The 19,053-nt window shown below is 46.3% G+C and overlaps 1 protein-coding gene across 3 annotated transcripts in view; it reads left to right on the top strand.

Moving 5' to 3' along the window:
* ATRN (attractin) overlaps positions 1-18,604 on the top strand; it is a 156,938-nt gene extending 138,334 nt beyond the window's left edge. For 2 of the 3 annotated variants that reach the window (XM_037147756.2, XM_053671407.1), the window contains exons 26-29: positions 3,311-3,389; positions 7,171-7,278; positions 11,849-11,963; positions 14,306-18,604. In XM_037147756.2, the coding sequence (XP_037003651.2) occupies positions 3,311-3,389; positions 7,171-7,278; positions 11,849-11,963; positions 14,306-14,430 (427 nt within the window). In that variant the 3' untranslated portion in view covers positions 14,431-18,604. The remainder of the gene's footprint in view (positions 1-3,310; positions 3,390-7,170; positions 7,279-11,848; positions 11,964-14,305) is intronic. The other variant, XM_053671406.1, reaches the window with a different exon arrangement.
* The last annotated feature ends 449 nt before the right edge of the window (positions 18,605-19,053 follow it).

Here is a 19,053-nt window from a genome sequence, read left to right as displayed (position 1 = left end):
TAGGGGGCATGCAAGAGGCAACCACACATTGATGTTTCTCTCCCTCTTCCCCTCTCTAAAAATAAACAAATAAAATCTCTTTAAAAAATAGTATTCTAGCTTCACAATTATAGGTAAGCTGGTGAGAAATAATCAGATGTCTATTTCTTGGAGGTTTTAGACAAACTGAGTTTTCAAAAGACATACAAAAATGTGGAAAGAAAGACCTACAATCAAGGCATAGATTTTCGACATCTCAGATAGACAGGAACAGGTTTAAAAACAAAAAGGCTGAAGGATGCTTGGTTTCTCCTTAGACACGGAGCTGACAGAAAGTAAGGGACCCAGCCTGGGTCAGTGTCCTACTGTTGAAGGAAATACTTTATTATTTTTTCAATCCTCACCTGAGGACATTTTTTCATTGCTTTTGGAGAGAGAGAAACATTGATGCGAGAGAGAAGCATAGATTGGTTGCCTCCTGTACATGCCCAGACTGGGAACCCCAACCGGGAATCAGACCTGCAACATAGCTATGTGCCCTGACCAGGAATTGAACCTGCAACCTTTCAATTACAGGACAGTGGTTCAACCAACTGAACCACACCGGCCGGGCTTGAAAAAAATATTTTAAGAATGATCTTTGAATAACATTGACAAAATGTTAATAATTGTCTAAGTTAAATAATGGACATATAGGAATAACTAGATTGTTGTCTCTGTTGCTGTGTATAATTGAAATTTTTCATGATGCCTTTTTTAAATTACATTTGCATTGAAAAATAGAACCATTGATAAGAGGGACTGTAATAGGATGAACACTGAGTCGCACACAGCCCCACCTGTAGCCGAGTTAGTGGTAGGAAAAAATGAAGGGAGACGTACAGGCAGGTGCCACCTTCGTTGGAATAACTAGTAAATTCTCTATTGTTGTATTACCCTGAAGAAATCACATGTATCATCTTTGAGGGACAATCACTGTATGTTGATAGGCTCTTTGTGTCCCTTATAAAAACTAGAATGGGGCAGGGTGGGGGCGTGGGGAGGGACAGTGTTGGTATTTTCAACAGGTCTGCATTGAAGACAGAAGCCCCACCCCGGCCTCAGGGGGAAAAGGACCCTCTGAGCCTTGTATTGAGAGGGTAGTTCCAGGAGAAGCCTCTGGGTGGCACTAGGGTCCTCACCTCTGAGGCCAGCCCTGTCCTCAGTCAGCTGCAGCAACAGTGTCCTGACCAGCTGACAAGCTGTTCTCATTTGCTTCATATCTTGTGGATTTGCTGCCTCCTTGTGTTTATCTGTTAGAATAAAAACAGCAAAAAGTGGGATTATCCATGGAAACCAAAAAAGACTGAGATTGCTTTTCTCAGACTCCTTTTTGTCCTTCCCAAATTGTTGATGTTTGTGTAGCACAGGAGCTCCAAGCCCCAAACGGGGAGCTCCTTAAGTGTTTGTTATACTCTGAAAAAACCGCCCGGAGCAGTAGCAGATGAGGACACGCCGTTTATTGCTCACATTACAGGGGAGCGTGGTGCGGGTCGGTGCAAGGGACTGCGCCTCCTCCAGTCTGAGGCTCGTTACTAGGTGTCCCAGACAAAGGAGGCACACGTCCTGCACGTGGACGTGACTCTAAACTATGTCACCTCACTGTGTAAAGGTCCAGAGGCAGTCACAGGACAAGAAGCCATTCCCAAAATGAGATACGGAGGGAGTTATACTCCATTCCCCAAACAGTACACATTCCTTCTGGCCAGTGGCCGTCTGGCCAGCCCTCAGTCATGGGATGGGGACGGGCCATGGCCTTTGACCCCACAGTTGGGCTGCCCCCTAGACATTCTTATGTACTTGTATTCAATCCCTTGGTGGCCTCATCCAGATTGATTACTTCCAATACCACACCTCCAAGTCTTTGCTCACATGTCACCTTCTGAAGAAGTAAGGCCCATGTGGCCATTCTGCTTTAGAATGCCACTGGTACCCCTTACACTTACCATCTTTTCTTTCTGTAGCATTGACTACCGTCTGACATACTCTTTTATATTGGTTTTTTATTTCCTTTCCTGTTTGTCTCCACCTACTGGAATGTAAACTCCCCGCATGAGAACAGTGAGCTTTTGTTGTGTTCACTGATGTACTCCATGAGCCTAGACCGGGACCTGGCCCATTAAGTACTGATAACAGCAAAACAGAGATTGTCAGGAAGGAAGAAGGACCAGCAGTGTCAGAACAGCCGAGAGGACCAGCAGATAGTAACCGAAGGCTCTCCTCTAAGTGAAGACCCTGGGACCCCATGCCTTTTGTTAGGGTACCAGGGGGAGGAGTCTGCACACTTTTGCATCCTGGGGAAGTGGTGAGATGTCTGAACCTTGAAAGGGCAAGTTTAATCATCCTAGCATCTCAGCATGAGTGCCCTTCTCCAGCCAGCCTGGGAAGCCTGCCTTGGGGTCGGTCAGTGCTTGGGTGCACTGAGGCTGCCTTTAGTGAAGCCGACCCATCCTGCAAACACCTAGCTCAGCAAGAGGGTGCTTGACGGTGCAGGCCGGGGGCATTGCGTCTGCGGTGACACTCGGCAGCGATGCTCAGCAGCAAGCCCCTTCACAAGTTAGTGAGTGAAAACGCCAGTTTAAAAATTCCTTCAGCAATTCTCTAAGAGGTATATTTGTTCAGCTCATTAACCCTTTTAATCAGAAGTCAGTTCATAGCTATTACAGCAGCTTTTCAAACCACTGAGTGCCCAGTTTACAATTGGGAGGAAGTTGAAATGACTCGGAATTATGTGACCACTGGGAGTTAGTCTCGCCTAATACTTTGAAGAAAGTTCCTAGGTTGAAGTTGATCATTTTACTTATTATGAATGTATGTATTTCTTTGTAAAAGTATAGTTGAATGTGTTATGATACATAAGCTTGTTTCTACATTTACCCTTCTTATCAGATTACTTTAAAATGAACTTTTTTCCTATTTTTAGACTTTCCCAGTGAGCATTTGCTAATGTAGATTACATAACACGCTATTCTTTGTCATAGTTATGTTAGCATTATTTTTCTTATGTGGGGTAAGCCATTGCGTTAAGGCCCAATGGGAGGTCAGTGCTCTCCTCAGGTACTTCCTGGGGACAAGACAGTCCAAAAGGTCGGGGGTCAGGAAGCTCAGCTTTTCAAAGTCTTGTCACACTTTGCTTCCTATGAATGGACATGGTTGTGATTTTCCATCAGAGAGGCACTCAGGGTAGGTGTTTAGGGGATCACTTCCCTGCCTGGCCTGACATGTGGATGACAGTGGTGCTCTGCTGATTCTGGGGGCTGGGATAATAACTCGGTACTTTCCTTTCTCACAGTTGTTTCCTCTCTTTGCTCCTGGTGGCTGCTGTGGTTTGGAAGATCAAACAAAGTTGTTGGGCCTCCAGACGCAGAGAGGTAAGCCTCAGTGGGTAAAGATAAGCGGACCCCTTGTCAGAGCTTTGCCTTTTGACACACTTTCCTTAAGCCAGTGTTAGCGACTTGGTGTTCATTGACGGACAAATCCACAGTGAGAATGACGCCACCCTTTTTACAGATGGCCAGCAGACTTCAAGTAGTGCTATGTAAAAGGTACCGATAATTCTTCCCTGCATGGTCTTAACTTTCTGAAAGGAAACTCGAGTATTGACCTACAGGTGCTGGATTTACCTGTCCTACCAGGACACTGGTCCTTAACTTAGGCTGCAGATCTGAGGGCCCAGTAGCACAGCCTTCACAAGAGCCTTTCCTAAGAATGAGAGTAAAATCAGCCATTTAAGCATCTCAAAATTGTCTCATTATCCAAGGAAAGGTAAATATGTGTCTAATTAAATTTTCTATTGAGTTTTGTTTTTAATGAGTCTTGATATATTTCCAAAACTTCATTCCAAAAGTGAGGAGTCAAGCAAATATTTAAAATAGACAAGTCAAATAAATAACACTTGGTTAAAAGTTACAGCATAAGAACTTTGAATAGAGTAACAAAAAATGATTGAAAAATTAAGTAAAAAAGAACTTTGTCTATTGTAGCTTTCACTTGTTAATACTCTGCCTTCTGGTCATCAGGTATTTACACTGTTGCTAATGGAAATACAGTGAGATCTGAACATATATGCACTCTTTTGTTTTCTGTGTCTACTCATGCCTTTTTTTCTGTATAAAAGTCAATCTGTGGCCCTTGCTGGTGTGGCTCAGTGGATTGAGCACCAGCCTGCAAACCAAAGGGTTGCTGGTTTGATTCCCAATCAAGGCACATGCCTGGGTTGCAGTTGAGGTCCCCAGTGGGGGGCACACAAGAGGCAACCACATTGATATTTTTCTCCCTCTCTTCCCTTCTGCCAAAGAATAAGTAAATTTTTTAAAAATCTAAAAAATATCAATCTGCAGGCAAGATTTGGAAGAGAATGGAATATCTAAAACCAAAACTCAGAAGCACTCGGCACTGTCGATGGAGTGTTAGCGTGTGCAATGGGGCGAGATAGGTTCCAGGGTGTGGGCCCCTTCCTGAGGCCGAGACACCTTTTCTGACCATGTACAGGTGACGTTCTCACAGCGGTAATGCTGCGTCCTCTTTGTCTTCATTTTAAAACTTCAGTGAATAACCTATTCAGAGGATTCTCCAGTAGCTCTGTTTCCGAGATATTTTAAAGTCCCAATGGATTGTAAATATTCTGAAAAAATGCAAGTTGTCCAAATGGAGTAAGAAAAGAGTGGGAGCCACAGTACACTAGTAACCAGGGAAGAAGGATTTGAAAACTTGTCGAAATATTATTCTCTCCACAATTGGCATTATTAGAACCAGGGAGTTTCAATTTGAGATGAGCTCATGATGGTTATAATAGTCTGTTCCTCCTTGGGTGGTCATGAGAATTATTTTCAAAACATGTAAACTGTTCCAGAGCAAAAGATAAGATGAGAAGTTTTAAGAGGCCTAAATTGTCCCTGGCTGAGCAGGTCAGTTGGGTAGAGTGCCGTCCACTCTACTGCCAAGGTTGCAGGTTTGAACTCCGTCTGGTGAGGACGCCTACGGGAAGCAGACATTGAATGCGTGAGGAAGTGGGACAACAAAAACGATGTCTCTCTCTCTCAGACAAATAAGCAAAAACATAAAATTTTGAAGAGTCCTAAATTATGCACGAAAACCTTGAAACTGATACCTGAGAAAGGTAGCACCAAAAAATAGAGGCCAGTAAAAAATAAAAGTCAATAAAAAAATAAAACCTAAATTTTTAGCAGTGGCCAAGAAATCATTTAATCATTTTGAAATTCAACACCAATTCCTACTTGAAAAATAAAATGTTAGCAAACTCAAGAATAATACCTCCTTTACACTTTGAAGATAACCAACACCATTCATGACGAAAAAATACCAAAGGTTGTACCAATAAAATTACTCATAGGTTGTACCAATAAATTACTCATAGTACCAGCTGACATTTGAGCATTCCTGAATTCTGGGCACTGTCCTAAGAGGTTTCTGTGGGTTAACTGATCGAACTCTATGACACAGTTACTGGCACGGCCGCATTTCACAGGGAAGGGAATTGAGGCCCAGAGACGTATAACTCACCCATCATCACACAGTCTCCTAGAGGCTGAACTGGGCTTTAAGCCTGGAACTTCAGCCTTCACAGGCTGTCTAGTTGTCATGTCATCCTCATAGTCACGTAATTTTATTCTGGATGTTCTAGACTGCACTGAGAGAAAGAGAAGTAAGTTCTGTTACTACTAAAAAGGGTACAAAATTATTTTCAGGTAAGATTATTGAAACACGGTATAGTACAGATTTACCTGCATAAAAATTAATCCTAAAGTGTATAAAGAATTAAAAAGTGAGTAAGACAGAAGACAACCAACTGGAAAATAATTGCAACATACACAAAATAAGGAAAAGGTGAACACTTTTGAAGAAAGATGTTTTCAGAAAGTATGCTTATTATGCAATTGACCAACCAATAAGCTAAGTTGTTACCCTTGCGATTTCACAGTAAATTTCTCTGTTACTGTGAATCTGACCCTTCAGAATATATTTCATCATTTCTAACCAGTTAGTCATGGTTTAACCCTCTCAGAACTGTGGAAGAAATGTTGTGATTTATAACAACAGAAACAATAGCAGCTAATACCGCCTAAGTCCTTGCTACGTGCCAGGTCGTTTTCGTGCTGTTACACATACTGTGTCCTGCACTCTTCGTAAAGGAACTCGAATGGCACCTGGACACGGGTCTTACCGTGGCTCCAGCACTTAGAATAGCACAGGACCCAGAGCAGGTCGCTGCATATATTGTTCAGGAAATAGACCAACAACTTGATGAGATGTAAGAATCTTCTTATTGGTATTTTTTAAAATATATGTAGCATAAAAATGCCCTTCTGAAACAGCCATGATCTCTCCAACCCAAGATTTTCAATCCGACAGTGGTTCCTAGGGGATGGTTTGCAGGAGGGCTCCTGACACAGGACCCAGAGCTGCAGCAGCGTGACCATACCCTCGATGACACGTGACCGACCCCACCCCCTCCCATGCCGGACACTGTGCTAGTTAAAGGATCTCATGTGATCCCACTGACACACGGCAGTAAAAACCCACTTCAGAGAGGAAGGAACTGAAGCCCAGAAACTTGCAATGCCTTTTTCAAGGTCACACAGCTGAAGAGCGATGGAGCGGGATTCACATCAAGCCTCGCTAAATCCAGAGCTCCTGCTTGTCCCTCTAACTGCAATACTTCATGCTTGTTAGTGATTTTAGCTTGTACCACCTCTGTGAATAGAGCTTTTCCCATTCCTACCTACTGTGTAACAAGGGACAGGTTTTTGTGGCTACAGAAATACTTGGTTTAAGTGTCAGCAGGAAAAAAAAGCCTGGCTTTAATCTAGTAATAAAAATAGGAAGAGAGAGGGCTGTACGATTTATTCTATGTATTTACAGCAGGTATTGTATGCATACTATTTACCTCTAACAGATAAGGATTTTTTTTCTTTAATATAATGGCAATACTGTGACCATATCCAACAAGATTTAATAATTCGTAACGTTATCTAGTACCTTGTTCTTATCCAAGTTTCCCGAGCTGTTGTAAAAATATTTTGGCTTTGAGTCGTCGGAATCAGGGAAGATGAGATATTTTTAATATATAGTATTCTCTCGCGAAGTCCCCTCAGTACTCACTGCATTAATGCTTGCTGTGTTATTTGCCAGCAACTTCTTCGAGAGATGCAGCAGATGGCCAGTCGTCCCTTTGCCTCTGTAAACGTTGCCTTGGAAACCGATGAAGAGCCTCCTGATCTTATTGGGGGCACTATAAAGGTGAGAATGTGATTCAGAGTCATTGCAGCTTAACTTGTTAAAACTCACGCGTCTGAGTCTGGGAAATCTGAGAGAGCAAGAACTTTATTCTGTGGCCTCTCGTGTTTTCCTCTCTCTTTTTTATAACAAGCCAACATAGCAAAGTTGCAATATATTCTTTGCTCTCACTTTCTAGTCTTCAGTTAATGTTACTAAGAAATCTCATGTTAAGGGGATTTTAAAATATAAATGATTTGTCTGATATTCTATGACATAATACTTTAAAACTTAATGAAGCTAAATTGAACCATTGTTCTTTGTAAGTATTTGGGGATTTTTTTTAAAGTGACAGATCATAATTCACTATGAATACTGTAGAGAATAAATATTTCTGACCCCCCTTCAAATGATGAGAAAAGTAGTAAGACTTTCTGTTTTAACAAACATGATATATTGCAGATACTTTGGGAAAAGAGCTATTTATCCTGAACAAAACATCCATACTAAAGCATTACTGAGCTCACAGGAAGTAGGCAATATTTTCAGGTATCACTCTGCTTTCCCTTAGCAGAGAAGGAGCAAGCTGTGAACCAAAACCAGAACCATGAGTGGTCTAAAGTGGTTCCCAAAGACAAGAGAGGCGTGCCTTTGTGAATAAGAGTCAGCAACAACAGGTGGTGGATTTAGACAGGACTTCAAATGTTGGAATTGATATGTAGAGAATGTAAGATATCTATGTATGAAATGTTTAAAGAAATAAAAGATGGGCCCTTGCTATTGTGGCTCAGTGGATTGAGCACCGGCCTGAAAATCAAAAGGTCGCCAGTTCAGTTCTCAGTCAGGGTACATTCCTGGGTTGCAGGCCAGTTCCCAGCAGGGGACTCACGAGAGGCAACCACACATTGATGTTTCTCTCCTTCTCTCCTTCCCTTCCTCTCTAAAGATAAATAAATAAAAATAAATTTAAAAAATAATAAAATAAAATATACATATATATACATTAAAAAAATAAAAATAAGTAAATAAAATCTTTAAAGAAAACAAAAGATGGAAGCATAAAGATGCAGAAGCCACAAGAGTCAAGCATATCTGAAAAAAACAGCCAAATGGAATGGTTAGAAATGGAAAATACAGTAGTAGAAATTTTTTTAAAATAACTCAGTTTACATGGTAAACAGCACATGAGACACAAGTGAGAAGAGAGCTTTTGAACTGGAAGATGAATCTGAAGAAATTACGTAGAATGTAGGAGACACAAGGAGATGGAAAATATGACAGATAATAAGAATGTGGAGGTTAGAATGAGAAGATCTGACATGCATGTTATCAGAGTCCCAGAACAAATGAATGGAGGAGAGGCAGAATTCAAAGAGATAATTGAGAATTTTCCAGAATTGATAAAAGTCACAAAATACAGAGTTGAGACGCAAAACATATTACAAGCAGGATTAAGGAAAGAAAGCAAAGGGAAGGCAGGAGAGAGAGAAAAGTATAGTTGGACTTATCATAGTGGAACTGGAAAACTCCGAAACAAAGAGAACATCTTGAAATCAGCCAGAGCCAAAAATGATTACTACCATGTGGAGAAATTAGAGCCTTGTGCACTGCTAAGGGAATGGGAGAATCAGGCATTCGCTGTGAAAACAGTATTGGTTTTTTATCAGAAAATGTAAATAGAATAATCATGTGACCCAGCAATTCCACCTCTGGGTTTACACCCAAAAGAATTGAAAGCAGGGTCTCAAAGCTACATTTGCATACCCATGTCCACAGAAGCACATTCACAGTAGCTGAAAGATGAAAGTAGCCTGGGTGCCCTTTGATGGATGAGTAGATAAACTGAACATGATATATATGTGCAAAGGAGTGTTATTCGGCCTTAAAAAAAAAGAAATTCTGACACGTTACAACATCAGCGAACCTTGAGGACATTATGCTAAGCGAACTAATCTAGTCACAAAAAGACAAATGCTGTGTGATTCCACTTATATGAAGTGCCTCAAATGAGTCAGATTCACAGAGACAAGGTCAGATGGTGTTGTCAGGCTGGAGTGGGAGTGGGGAGTTACTGTTTGACAGGTACAGAGTTTCAGCTTAACCAGGTGGACAGGGCCCTGGAGGTGGTTGGTGGTGGTGGTCGCACAACAGTACGAGTGTAACCGATGCCACTGAACTGCACACCTACAAGTAGTTAAAATGGTAAGTTTTACATTACGGGTATTTTTCTGCATTAAAAATGACTGGAAGAACAAGAAAAGATCACCTACGGAGGAGTGACAAAGTGACAGCTGACTTTTCATTAGTTAACACTGGACCAGAAGAAAGTGGAAGAGTATCTTCAAAGAACTGAAAGAGAACTGCCAGCCCAGAAGAGTGTGCCTGGTGACTGTGTTCCAAGAACAGGGATGAAATAAAGATAAAGATATCTTCTGATTAGAAGAAAAACAGAGTTTGCCCACAACAGACCTGTACAAAAGAAATGTCTAAAGGATGTGCTAGAAAGAAGGAAAATTACCCCAGGAGGATGGAATAATAAGGCATAGTGAGTAAATAAAAAGTGGACACGTGCACAAATCTAAGCAGACATTGTCCTGGTAAACCAGTAATAATTTGTGGGATTGAAAAGAACAGACAGCCCGGCTGGTGTGGCTCAGTGGATTGAGCACTGGCCTGCGAACCAAAGGGTCAGCAGTTCAATTCCCAGTCAGGGCACATGCCTGGGTTGCAGGCCAGGCCCCCAGTAGGGGGCACGGGAGAGGCAACCACACACTGATGTTTTTCTCCTTCTCTTTACTCCTCCTTTTTCTTCTCTAAAAAAAAATATAAAATTTTTTAAAGAGTAGATAAACCTACGGTACTGAAAAAGACCATTGTGTGTCATATGTCAGCAGCATGTGACACTGTTGGTTAGTCCTGTCTTGACTCTCAGGACGTCGCCCACTTTCCCCGAGGCTGTTCCTGCTCAGTGCTCTTTGTTCAACCCTCTCCAGCTCCCCAGCACCTTTAACCGTGGGCACATCAGGCTCAGTCTTCAGGCCTCTTCTTACGTCTTTGGCATCTATTCCTTTGGTGATTGAGTGTCATGGTCTGTTTGGGCTGCTATAACAAAATACCAGAGACCAGGTGTCTTATAAACAACAACATATTTCTCACAGTTCTGGAAGATTCACGGTCTTCTGAGAGCCCACTTTCTGGTTCATGGATGGTTCCTTCTGGCCGAAACCTTTCCATGGTGGAAGGGATGCGGGTGCTCTGTGTGGGCCCTTCTCCGAGGGCACTAATCCCAGCAATGGTGGCTCTGCCCTCCTGACCTGATTTTCTCCCAAAGTCCACAATTCCAAATGCCATCACCTTGGGGCGTTATAATTTGACATATGAATGTTGGGACTACACAGACATCCAGAAAACCACCCCCCACAGTGGTCTTATCCGTGGGTTTAAACACCATGAGCTCTCCACTCACATCTCGGCAGTGAGCCTCCAACTCATATATTAAACTGCGTGCTCATTGTCCCCACTGGCTGCCTGAACAGGTGTCTCCAACCTAACTCATCTGAAAGTTGTGTATAGTGTTTCCCACACCTGCTCCTCTGGCATGTCTTGCTGAACTCGTATATCATCTCCATCATCCTAGTGGCTCAGGCCCAAACCACGAATCACTCTCGACTCATTCTTGCAAATCTTTTTGTCTTTATCGAAAGCATTTGCAAACCACTGTACACCCCTCCACTACAGACCCACTACCTGGGTCTAGGCCACTGCCGTCTCACCTGGACTATTGTAGTTGCTCGTATCTGGTTTCCCGACTTCTGCCATTTCACCCATCCAGTCATTGCCCTGTGCCATAGCCAGGGTGGTTTTGGAAGTTAGTTCCTTCAATAAAACCGAAGAGGTTGCTGACATATTTGGAGGTATGATGGGCAGGATTCTAAAGATGGCCCCCAAGATTCCCGTCTTACGGTTAGTTCATCGAACTCTAGGTGGTTCCGTGAGGGGATTTTGCAGAAGTCATAAAAGTCCGGAAGTAATATGAGGAGTGTTTTCTCCAGCTGGTGTCGGAAGAGGAAGTGTGGTAAGGACTCGATGTACCATCGCTGGTTTGAAGCTGGAGAGGCCACGTGAGCGGGACGCACGTGAACTCGAAGAGAAGGGAGCGGCTGACCGCTGGCAAGGAGAGAGGACCTCGGGCCTGCCCTGCAAGGAGCTGGGTTCTGCCAGCAGCCTGCATGAGTTTGAAGCAGGTTCTTCCCCAGAGCCTCAGGATGAAGAGTAAAGCCCTGCTGCTGATACTCAACTTCCCCCTTGTGAAGATAAGAGCTGAGACTTATGAAATAAGAGCGAAGAATTTTCCAGACTTGAGGGAAGACATGAATAGTCCTTTGTCCCTAAGCAGCGAGCCCTGGAGAGGTCTGGGTGTCTGACCTACAAAACTGAGATAATGGATGTGTTCTTTTAAGCTACTAAGTTTGTAATTTGTTACACAGCCATAGAAACAAATACAGAGAGCATCTTTAAAAAGTCACATCTGAGGGCTTCACTGTTGAAGCTTGAGAAAGACCACTTTAGCCAACCCTCTGTTTTCTTCCACCAGACTGTTCCTAAACCCATTGCCCTGGAGCCGTGTTTTGGCAACAAAGCTGCTGTCCTCTCAGTGTTCGTGCGGCTCCCTCGAGGTCTCGGTGGAATCCCTCCTCCCGGGCAGTCGGGTGAGTAGATGAGGGGTCAGCGACACGGTTTGCGTTTTAGACGTGTGAGGGATCCTTCCCTTTCACTGAGAGCTTGGGTTTGAAAGTGATACTGCGTAGCGCCTGCTTCAGGCCTGAGGATTCAGTGAGATGAACCCAGGGTCAGTGGTATTCCCCAGAACTCTTTCCTGGGGTCACCCTTCCTTCCCAGGGGAAAGTGCAGACTCCCCTCGCTGCGCCAGCTTCCTCAGCCTCCCAGGTGTGGATGCTTCCGACCACACCCTCCTTTGCCCCCAGTGTCTCTGGCCCCTCTGGCTCTGCTGCCCCGTGGCTGCCTCTGCCTCTCAGTGTGGGCAGTTCCCTCTTCACTCCATTCGTCCTCCCAGTCGCCTTACCTACTCTCATGGCGTCCAGCCGGCTCCTCCACGCCGGCGATCCTCCAGTGGGTATTTCCAGAACTACTGCATCTCATTTGCTTTTTTCACTCTGTTTTAAAAATAAGGCACAAAACAGCGATTATTACAAGTGAAAGGAGGTTTTTCAGAATTGACTCACCATTCTACTGTCCAACATCCATCAGTTTACACTATTCTGTTTCCAGCCCTGGCTGGCAATTTAGTTGAAATGTTTGCATCACTCTTATTTTTATTCTTTTGTCATGTAACTTTCATAAACATTTTTGCAGCTTACTACATAACATTTTGCCAATCTCTTTTAAACCATTCCATCAAATACATGACTCAGAATTTAGCCGAACATTGTTGTGTTGTTGTACATGAAGGAACGACGAAACACAGTTTGGGAAGTATCTTGACTAATCATGGCGTGCTTTGGAGGGATGCCCCAGACAATGCGGATGCTTTAGACGGCTTTCGACTGAGATGGTTCTTGGGGTCAGGGCTGCCTCTGTCAAAAACACCTTGTGTCAGGAAAGTGTAGCCTGGAACCCTTGCCCACCCCACCCCCCACAAGCTCGCAGCCCCAAGTGCCACTCAGCAGAGCTCCCAGTCAGCTTTCTTTCCGGTGGTCTGTGCCTGTGGGTTCCACCAGGCCAGGATGTGCTGCCTTCACTGCAGAGGGGATGGGCTCAATTTGCCCTCCCCCAGGGACTGTGTGAGCTGAGCCCCCACCTTGGCCTTGCCCGTGTTGAGGGCAGGATGACCCGTTGACCTGAAGACTCTGGGGCGGTGTCTTTTGCCACCACATTGGCCGTTTCTCCCTGATGGCAGGGTGCCGGCTGGGATGGCGAGGGTGGTGGCCTTGCAGCCCTGCGGCCTTTTCTGCACCAGCCTCTTCCTGACGCACCCCACCGCACTGGACTCCTGAAGAAGGGCTGCTCACAGCTTGAGACCCCAGAAGTGGGACCACCCTCCTTTGCCACCGTTCTCTACCCACACCCGCCCCCCCCCCCCCCATTTGAGAGTATGTGCTTCCCCAGACTCCGGAGCACTTGGCTCTGCCTTTGGTGTAACAGTTGTCACCGGTGTGGACTCTCCACTGAATGCCAGGCGCTGACCCCGGCACTTAAAATCTCCCCACTCCCCATCCCTCCATTTTGTAGGCTCAGTGAGGTGAAGTGGCGAGTCCCCCAATGTGGTTCCTGAGGGCCTCAGCCCGACTCCGGGCCTGGGCTGGCCTTTCCCTAATGAACATCAGCGAGCGGTGCAAGTACAGAAAGGAGAACAGGGGAGTGAAACCACCCGTCCCTAAAGCAAAGGGCGGGGGTGGGGGGGTGGGGAATGAGCCAAGCAGAACTACTTCCTTTTGCTCACTGACTCTCCATATGAGCCCTGTGTTTTTATTCCCTGTTTTACAGATGAGGGAACTGAGGCCCAGGGAGGTTTAAGGCCCCTGCTTATTCCAGAGTCTGCCCTAACCTGTGTCGTGATACAGATGTAAAAATCCCTGGTGCTGGCTGGGCAGTGTGGAGTGAATCTGAGTTTCACTGTAAACCACGCTGCTTTTTCTTGGCATCCTTTTGGAGGCAGGCAGGAAGAGTGTAGTGCTTAGTGTGTCTGCAGTCATATTCGAATGCTCCCAGCAGCAGGCAGAGCTCTGGCTTGACCCATCTGCTGAAAAGCAAGCCACACCTTTTGTGTAAATAAATGGTGGAGAAAGGCAAGGACTGCGTGTTTGTGTTTGCATAGTGACACCCTGAAAGAATGCATGCGAACTAATGAAAGCCATTTCTCAGCTGGAGAGGGGAAAGGTGGAGGGAGGGCAGGGTGGCAGTAAGACTTCCCTACACACTTTATTGCTTTATTTATTGCACCAGGGGAATGTAGACAGAAATTTTTTAATTATCTGCAAACATAAAAGCAAGCTGCTCCTTAACACGTGTTCCCTCCGTGGGTTCCCCCAAGGTCTCGCAGTAGCCAGCGCCCTGGTGGACATTTCTCAGCAGATGCCAATTGTGTACAAGGAGAAGTCAGGAGCCGTGAGAAACCGGAAGCAGCAACCACCTGCGCAGCCTGGGACCTGTATCTGATGCTGGGGCCGGGGACTCTTCGTGAGTGAGCCAAGCGTGGCGAGGCGTGGCGTGCCAGAGCCGTCTGCAGGGAGGGGCAGGCAGGCAGGAGATGCTCTGCAGAGCGGAGCAGGGCCGGAAACTGGAAACCCTCCGACTGGAAACATCCGACTCATCTGCATGTTCACAAGCTTTCTTTGACAGTTTCTCCATCTGTGCTCCAGCACCTGACCTTTTGTTTTTGCATAGGAAATGACTGACTTAACCACATGTCCGGAGTGATCCTCATGTTGCTGGAGTAGGCCTTAGTGGAGCCCATGAGAGAGCTGGGAACGACACTCAGGTTTACTTGTGGGAGACTGGTCTTGGGACTGTCTCAACTGCGCAAAAAACAAGGACATGGTGTTTACGAGTAGACGTGCGTCATCAGTCACTCGGGGACTCGGGCTTTTCCAGACGAGTCAGATGAATGAACTTGTTTTCATCTGAAGCCTGCTGTCTTTGAAAAAAGATGTGCTGCTTGTTCTTGCACGTTTTAGGCAGATACCTCTCTTCCAAGAAGTAGCTTTTTCTAGTTGAGAACTAATAACGGTCCATCTCTTTTGAATCATATTAAACTCAGATAGAAGGGGGCTATTTTAAATGTCAAGGTCGGCAGTGATGCTTAGAACGTAAACTGGTGTAATAGGTAGTTTTCTAGAGCAACTTGATTAATTTAGTCTAATAAGTCTGTTCGAAATTCCTCTCTCTCTCACATACACACACACACACATAACACTAAGTGCCTAGACTTTAAATAGATCTAGCAATTGGAAAGTTAGTAAGCCTCAGTTTTTACTTCCTAATTCTTTCATAATTACATTCCTACATTCTTATAAAATTTAAATAGCTTCCATTGGCAATCTGCTTTTTTTTCTAAAATGTACTTTGCAGCCAGGAAAGAATTCTCACCCCAAGAAACCTTTATCCCAGCAGCAAGGACTGAAAGGAAAGCAGAAATGACCCAACTGTAAAAGCTCCTGTTCGTATTGTTGTCAAAAAGGACACTGAGTAAGCGTGATCCCCAGGAGTCCCCGTGCCCCCGGGCGGCTCCAGGCCTGACGTCTGCTTTCCAGCCTTCCTGGCTGCCTGCTGCCGGGGCAGTGCGACTCTGCCTGCAGCCTACCGTGGGCTGGGGGCCGCCACGGGCTGCGAGTGGAATCACACGCCAGGAGAGGGGCAGCTCCCGCCGTTGTTGGCAGAACCTGCCCAGAGCCTGGAGAAGGACCTGGAGCTATTCGCCCTCTCTCCCCGGGAGGGCCTGGGCTCTTCATTCCTCCCCAGCAGACTCGGCTGCTGGCCATGGGGAGGGCAGTGAACACTAAGAGGGTGAAAAGCACATGGGAACATGGACCAGGAGGGAGAACTCTGCCACAGGGAAAGTGACCAGGCAGGGTGGGGCAGCCTCTGCCTTCCTGCCAGGGCGCCGCCGGGCATCATGCTGTCCCGCCCCTGGCGCTGTCCCCTGGCACCACGCGGTGCCTCCCAGGACCTCTCTTGTGCTTCTAAACCTGGGGATGGACCTCTAGACAACAATGCTCGAGTTTGTGAATTTGGAGACATTAATACTGAAAAGAGCAAAAACTGCAGCATTTCACCTCCTAGGTGCAGTGCCTGGAGAGGGAGTATTGTCTCTTCCCAGGTACCAACCTCACTCCCATGAAGAGTTGCCTGGAAAGATGTTTTCAAAGAAGCTGAACCATAAGATACTGTCTGGTACACAGAACACCTCTACTTTGAGACTCTTCTCTCAGAAAGCTGTGTTTTCACGTCACTGTTGAAGAGCAGATGGTCCTAGAAAAGACCTCTCGAAGCTTCCCACATCCCTACTCCAGGTCCCGGCAGCCACAGAGAACCTGCCGTGGACTGGCCCTTCCCCTCTGTGATCACCATGAGGCCTGTTGGCCAAGGGGGAGGCACAGGAGAGGCTCCTTGCACAGGGAATCCTCCCTTGTTCTAAGGAGCCAGCGTGCCCTTGACCAGAGCAGTCTCCTCCCCACAGTTGTCCCACAGCCACCCGGTCCCATGCCTTGAAATAACATGCACCGAGTCCCACAGCCACTGGTCATCTTTTATTTACTGTTTCCTAAAAGAGAATGTTCCATTTTAGAACCGAAGGAAGGAACCGGTGAAGTGTAATTCTGCTCCAACAGTGAAGAACAGCTGATTCCACCTGCTTCTCCTCTGCCGCCCGTAGCAAACCGCTTCCTCGAGGCTCGGGCCGGAAGAAGGGCGCTCAGCTTGGAGCCAGTTACCGGGAGGGCGTCACCAGGACCAAGGTGGTGCCCGCCTGCCACGGGAGAGCCCTGGACGTGGTTAGGGCGGGCCCGACAACATCGATGTTGCACTTGTACATAGCTCTGCAGCAGCATCAGAGTGTTCAGACATTCGGAGTGTACATAAAACAGGAACCTATCTCAGTGTATTTTTATTAAATGTTATGGTGTCTGAGTTTCACCCCATGTGTCTTTGTGCCATATACTGGGTATCCAGGTTCAGAGAAGTCTTCCGAGCAGCCCCAAAACACAGAGAACAAAGCCAAGGGCACTCCCATCACACCGGTGTGTTCAGATGCGTCTGGCGCCGACTGGCCAACTCGAGTCACCAGTGGAGACTGGCAGCCAGCCCCTGTGGTGGCAGTGCGAGAGGAAACTCGGGCAGTGGTGGGGGTCTGTCTCGGGCGTGGGTGCCCTGTGAGCCTCCCTGCCTCCGGGTGCTGGGGCGTGGCCAGGGACAGCCGGGCTCGTCCTGAGAAACGTTGCTTGAGGTCTGTAAGTTCAAAGACTATACCTGCAGAAATCAGATTTCCCAAAAAGGGGGTTTCAGGCTGCACTTTGTTGTGGTTTTATCTACATTTTTAATGATCAATTCTGAGGACCATAGTTTACTATACCGGAAACTGGCAATGGGAGTGGTGTGGCTAGTTGCTGATACACAGCTCCCGGTTTCCCCATGGCGAACCACGCACACCCTGGCCTCCCCTGCCCTCCTCTCCACACACAGTGTAGGGGAAGCCTGTGCCTGCCTCTGGGCATCACCTCCAAAAGGCAGGGAGAGGCACGGAGGGGAGGCAGCTCATACTCCCCTGAGCTACCCCGGAGGTTGGGCAGCAAAAGGAAAACATGAGAAGATGTGTGGGTGAGGCCTGTGGTGCAAGATTGGAAACACAGCAGAAAGTCTGGGGCAAGTGAAAAGACCAGAGCACTACCAGAAAGAGACATTTTACCTTTCGGTGCTGGTCTTACTCCTTCCCCTTCACAGCGTGTGCGAGGGGAAGGAGCAGGAGTGATTCGCTTCCCTGGGTGGCCGTGCCCTCGCCAGGAGCACCTTCGACGCTTCAGTGCCATCCATCCACCCATCCAGCCGATGCTTCCAGAGCACTTACCACAGACAGCCTGAGCTCACTCTGGGGCAGTGACCTGCGTGAAAGAGCAGCTCCAGGATTAGGACAGAATCCAGCTGCCAGACCCACCGTCCCAGGAGACCTTTTCCATGTGGTTTCTGTGAGAACTGGCTGTCTGAGCTCAGACCCAGGAAGGCAGAGGGTCTGTCCTTGGGCCACCCACCCGCTCTGTCTGAAGTGTTTACCCAGTGTACCAAACTCGGCCTCAGACCTCACGGTGATGGTTTGTAGGTGGCCCCCCAGGAGACGTTTCCCGAGTCCTGAACACCCCCGCCTGCAGGGAAATGATCGGGAGAGAAGAAAACTGGCGCCTTCTCTTTTAGTGGCAATAATGGAATCGACTTCTGGTAACTGAATTTGTGCACAAAACATTCTAAACACTAGTGAAGCCTGTTTCATTGAACTAATTCTGGCTCTGGAAATGTTTTGTTCTGTAGTGATTTACGGTTTTTTTGTTTGGATTCAAGCTTAGTTTGTTAATATGTATAATTTAGCATCTATTGCACTCATGTAAATATGGAGTAAGTATTGTAAACTATTTCATTGCTGGGGATTGTGGGTGTTATACATACATTTAGGACTGCAATTTTTGGTATTTTTTGTATTGTAAAATAACAGCTAATTTAAGCAGGAACAAGAGAAATAAGGGAGGTCTGTGCATTTTAAACACAAATGTGAAGAACCTGTACATAATCAAAACTAATCCTATACTACAAACTTCCTTCTAAAATAAAAGTAGATCTGGTAAAAACATGGGGTTTTTTTCTGAGTCTTTGATTTTGACTTTTTTGTTTTACCTTTTACAACTTGGTCATTGGAGCCTTAAGGGGGAAAAAAGTTCAGAACGGTTCCCGAATCTCAGACTCCCTCAGAGGAAGCACTTGGCAGTTGAAGGTGAAGGTGTTGAACCAACAGGGCGGGCACCCTGGGCACCTGTGGGGGGACCTCCTAATGTCCCCACTGCACCTGTGTGCCCTTGGTCCTTCAGCATTTGTCCTCCTCACGGGCTCCTGAACGTCTCGGGGTTTCTGGAACTGCTCACTCTCAGGAGCACTGGTAGGGACAGGAACCTACCTCCTGTCCCCTGGCCTCAGCACTGCCATCAGTCTTGAGTTTTTGAAGAAGTTATTATCAATACACGTCCATTCACACTGTCTTGTCCGTGGGCCTTCTGCCTGCCTAGCCCCACTTCATGCAGCTCC

This window comes from Artibeus jamaicensis, unplaced genomic scaffold (assembly GCF_021234435.1).
Source record: "Artibeus jamaicensis isolate MK-2021 breed Jamaican fruit bat unplaced genomic scaffold, CSHL_Jam_final contig_685, whole genome shotgun sequence".
Classification (NCBI taxonomy): domain Eukaryota; kingdom Metazoa; phylum Chordata; class Mammalia; order Chiroptera; family Phyllostomidae; genus Artibeus; species Artibeus jamaicensis.
The sequence above is the reverse complement of the archived record's forward strand: the minus strand, read 5'-3'. Positions and strand labels throughout refer to the sequence as shown.